This window comes from Pituophis catenifer, unplaced genomic scaffold (assembly GCF_029215685.1).
Source record: "Pituophis catenifer annectens isolate HBS135680 unplaced genomic scaffold, rPitCat1.0.hap2 SCAF_7, whole genome shotgun sequence".
In the NCBI taxonomy this organism is placed as follows: Eukaryota; Metazoa; Chordata; class Lepidosauria; order Squamata; family Colubridae; genus Pituophis; species Pituophis catenifer.
The window spans coordinates 88,774,962-88,778,333 of record NW_027256887.1 but is presented as its reverse complement, the minus strand read 5'-3'; the positions used below and the strand labels follow the sequence as shown (position 1 = coordinate 88,778,333).

The 3,372-nt window shown below is 53.0% G+C and overlaps 1 protein-coding gene across 1 annotated transcript; it reads right to left on the bottom strand.

Moving 5' to 3' along the window:
- Positions 1-1,708: 1,708 nt before the first annotated feature.
- LOC139319796 (interferon-induced protein with tetratricopeptide repeats 5-like) lies at positions 1,709-2,956 on the bottom strand. Its single transcript, XM_070947833.1, has one exon. It carries the CDS (start codon positions 2,954-2,956, stop codon positions 1,709-1,711), a length of 1,248 nt encoding a protein of 415 aa, XP_070803934.1.
- Between the last annotated feature and the right edge of the window lie 416 nt (positions 2,957-3,372).

Sequence of the window (3,372 nt, the reverse complement as noted above, 5' to 3'; positions counted from 1 at the left end):
CCGGTCAGGATTGAACTCCTGGAGTGAGCCACGAGTTGACCTGCTATACTGCATTCTAACCACTGTGCCACCACCAGCAGTGGCTGTTACACCACTGACGGGTTTCCATTTGTTTTTGGTGGTACCTGACTTGAAAACTAGTGGATGCTTTAGAGCTCAGAGCTCCCTAGCGATTACGGTCAGCAGCTTCAGTGTTAACAGTGGTGCAGGATTTCATTCGTAGTGTCTTTGTAGCACTTGTCTGGTCGAACCTGTGGTGTTTTCCCAGACTACAGTATCCATTGGAGTCCTGTTGCTCAACCTGGGCCACTTGAAGATGTGTGGACAAAATCCCAGAATTCCCCAGCCGACATTGAGAGTTAAAGTCTACACATCTTCAAGCAGCCGAGGTTGAGAAACGTACTACAGAGCAACGGGCGAGGGACACAGTGGTTCTCCATTCCGATGACGCATCCCACCCATCTCATCCATGTTCTGATAAATCAGGGGTTCAAGGCCGCTGGACACCATGCGATCCAAGACCCCCAGGTTGGAGAGAAGGTCTTGACAACAAATGCGGAGGATGCCGTAGAGCACGCGCGTGTGAAATTTCCCGTTTGATCTGTGGACAGTACAGAGTCCAGGATTCGTGCCCATAGATACAAGGGATAACCGCAGCTCTATAACGTAATATTTGCGGCCACCAAATATGAACAGGCAGGCCTGAAATGGGCACAGCAGATCCGCTGTCAACGGTGCTAATCCCCCCACCCCCCACCCTGGAATAAATAATCTTTAAAAGCAAGCGGTTTTTTGGTGCGGGTGAATGTAGACATTTCCGTGCAGTCCCCATGGACGACTACAAAGAGATGATTAATCAAAGCCCTACACACACAATCTGGGACCGAGTCCCAAGACTCATGTCCCCTAATAATCCCTCTGGAAACTTGGACATGGGGGTGTATGCATGAGTGGCACCTGTACGTAAGAGAAGAGGAGAAGGGCAAGAGAAATGCTCTCGAGATTAACTGCCTTACAAAATCCAGCCTTTATTATGCTCAAAGAACCCCACAAGGACAGTGAGGTGCAGGCAATTAAAAATACAAGAAAATAACAATTTTTGGAAAGCTAAAAGTTATAACAAGATATCTGTAAACAAGCAGAAGACAAAAAAAGGAACAGGAGGGGTAGGAGCATTAGATGACGGTAGGGGAAAGGGTTAGAATATGGCACACAAAATCTAATACAACACAGAGCACTCCAGTTTGAGGAACTCAAGGGTCTCCAACCTTGGCAACTTTAAGACTTGTGGATTTCAACTCCCAGAATTCCTCAGCCAGCTTTGCTCCACAAATCTTAAAGTTGCCAAGGTTGGAGACCTCTTCATTAGATCCTCCTTAATTCTACTTGGTGGCACAAGTCATGCTCGGATGGATTTTAAGTGCTGACGCGTAGAGCCTGGCACAATATTGTATGTTGTACCTAGGTTTGTATCTGAAAACAGCAGGGAGTTGTAGAAGAGTGCACCCTGGAGTATTCATGCAATAAAGAGGGGAAGGGAAGAGAAGGAGGGAGATGTTGTCCCAAATGTTATATTGCTTTCCAGCAACACCCCAGGAAGGAGCAGCTCAGGGCTGCGAGGGGGCACCACCCATTTGGGCTGGAGCACCCCAATATTCACAGCCGGCTCCTAGGGAGAGTCGCGTGAGGGTGAGGCAAGGCCTGCCAATCAACGAGGTCCCCCTTGGCGCTTTGCTGCGATTTCGCTCAGCAGATTCTGGACAGCTCTCTCTTGTTCCATCTCGCCTTTCGAACGGAAGACCCTGGCGAGCTCTTTCAGACGCTGCTCCAGCTGCTTCTGCTCCAGAGGGTGGTCCCCTGGCACCTCCAAGCAGGCCTTGTACGCCCGCAATGCTGCCTGCCTCTGCCCCTTCTTCTGGAGGAGAAAATGCCCCCAGTGCAGATAGAAAGACTGCTGGACTCTCTTGCTGGCGGTTGGGAGTTCCTCCATCACGCCCAGGTAGACCTCCTCCTCGTAAAGCTGGCACCTTTCTCCGTACAACTTCGCCAGCTTCAGCTGGGCAAACACAGATTCAGGATTGCCTTCCAGAGACCGTCTGAAGCACCCAATGGCGTCCTCCACGATCTCCGCTCGGTTCCCCTCGGATCCTCGATCTAAGAGGTCCATGTAAATAATGCCAAGGTCGTAGTGGAGGAGATAGTAATCACCGCAGAGGGCGATGGCCTTCTTCAGGGTGGAAATGGCTTGGGAAGGAGAGTGGACCTTATAAACCTTGGCGGCCATTCTCAGGAGTTCCGGGTTGAGACTGTTCTGGACCACGTCGTCAGCAAGCTGCCAAGATCTTTCACAATCTTTCCTACAGAGAATCTGTGCCAAGTATACTTTGGCTTCATAATTTTCGGGGTGGCTCCGGATCAGCCCTTCCAGCAACTTCCGGCTCTCATCCTTTAAGTCTTGATCATCATAGGAGTGTGTCCAGGAAGCGAAGGTGGAGAAGGCCAGGCCCTCCTCCAGCTCCACGCTTGGTTCCTGCAGCTCCAGGGCCTTCTGGAAACACTCCTTGGCCAGCTGGCCGTTCCGGAAGCCCATGGCCAAGAGGGACCAGCCCTTCTGGGCGTAGACCTCCGGGATCGGGGCCGAGTAGGGCTCAGGGCTGGACAGGTCCCGGCAAATCTGGCGGATCTGGGCCAAGTAGAGGTCCACCTTGTCATAATCGGTCAAGTGGTAATAGATCCAGGCGTAGTTCCCGTACACCAGCAGGACGTGGCGTGAGAAGGTTCCCAGAGGCTCCTTCCTCAAGACCTCCTTGGCTTCCTGCAGGATGGCCAGGGCCTCTTTGGGGCTCCCCTCCAGGTGGCGCAGGTAGGCCTTCAGGGCAAGGTAGGTGCCCCGGTTGCGGAGGGGGCCGTGCTCCAGGCGGAGAGCCAGAGTAAGCAGGGTGTGTCTGATGTGCATCTTGTCCTTGACCTCAAAGTCCCAGGTGAAGTGACACTGCAGGCGCTGGAGCTTCTCCTTCAGGGGTCTGCTGTGGGGTGGGGAGCGGGGGAAGGAGAAGACAAAAGGGGAGGAGACCTGGGTGAGAGGCAAAGGACACCTGCCGTGTGTCTGTGTGTGTGTGTGTGTGTGGTGGGCTGAGATAATGTGTTGACCAGCTGGGCCAGAGCATGTGAGCCTGGCCACGTCTGGCTACTCATGGGGAAGCTGACACCCTCTGGACCCTCGATTTCCCTCGGGACTCCTGGGATGGGGGGGACACTCTTTTGGGTCTTGCAAAGAGGCTAGCTTCCAAGGAAGGGAACCTGCTTTAGCCTCCTGTCTGCAGGGAACAAGATCTCTGCTCACCCCTCTTAGAAGCTTTCCTGCCTCCCTTG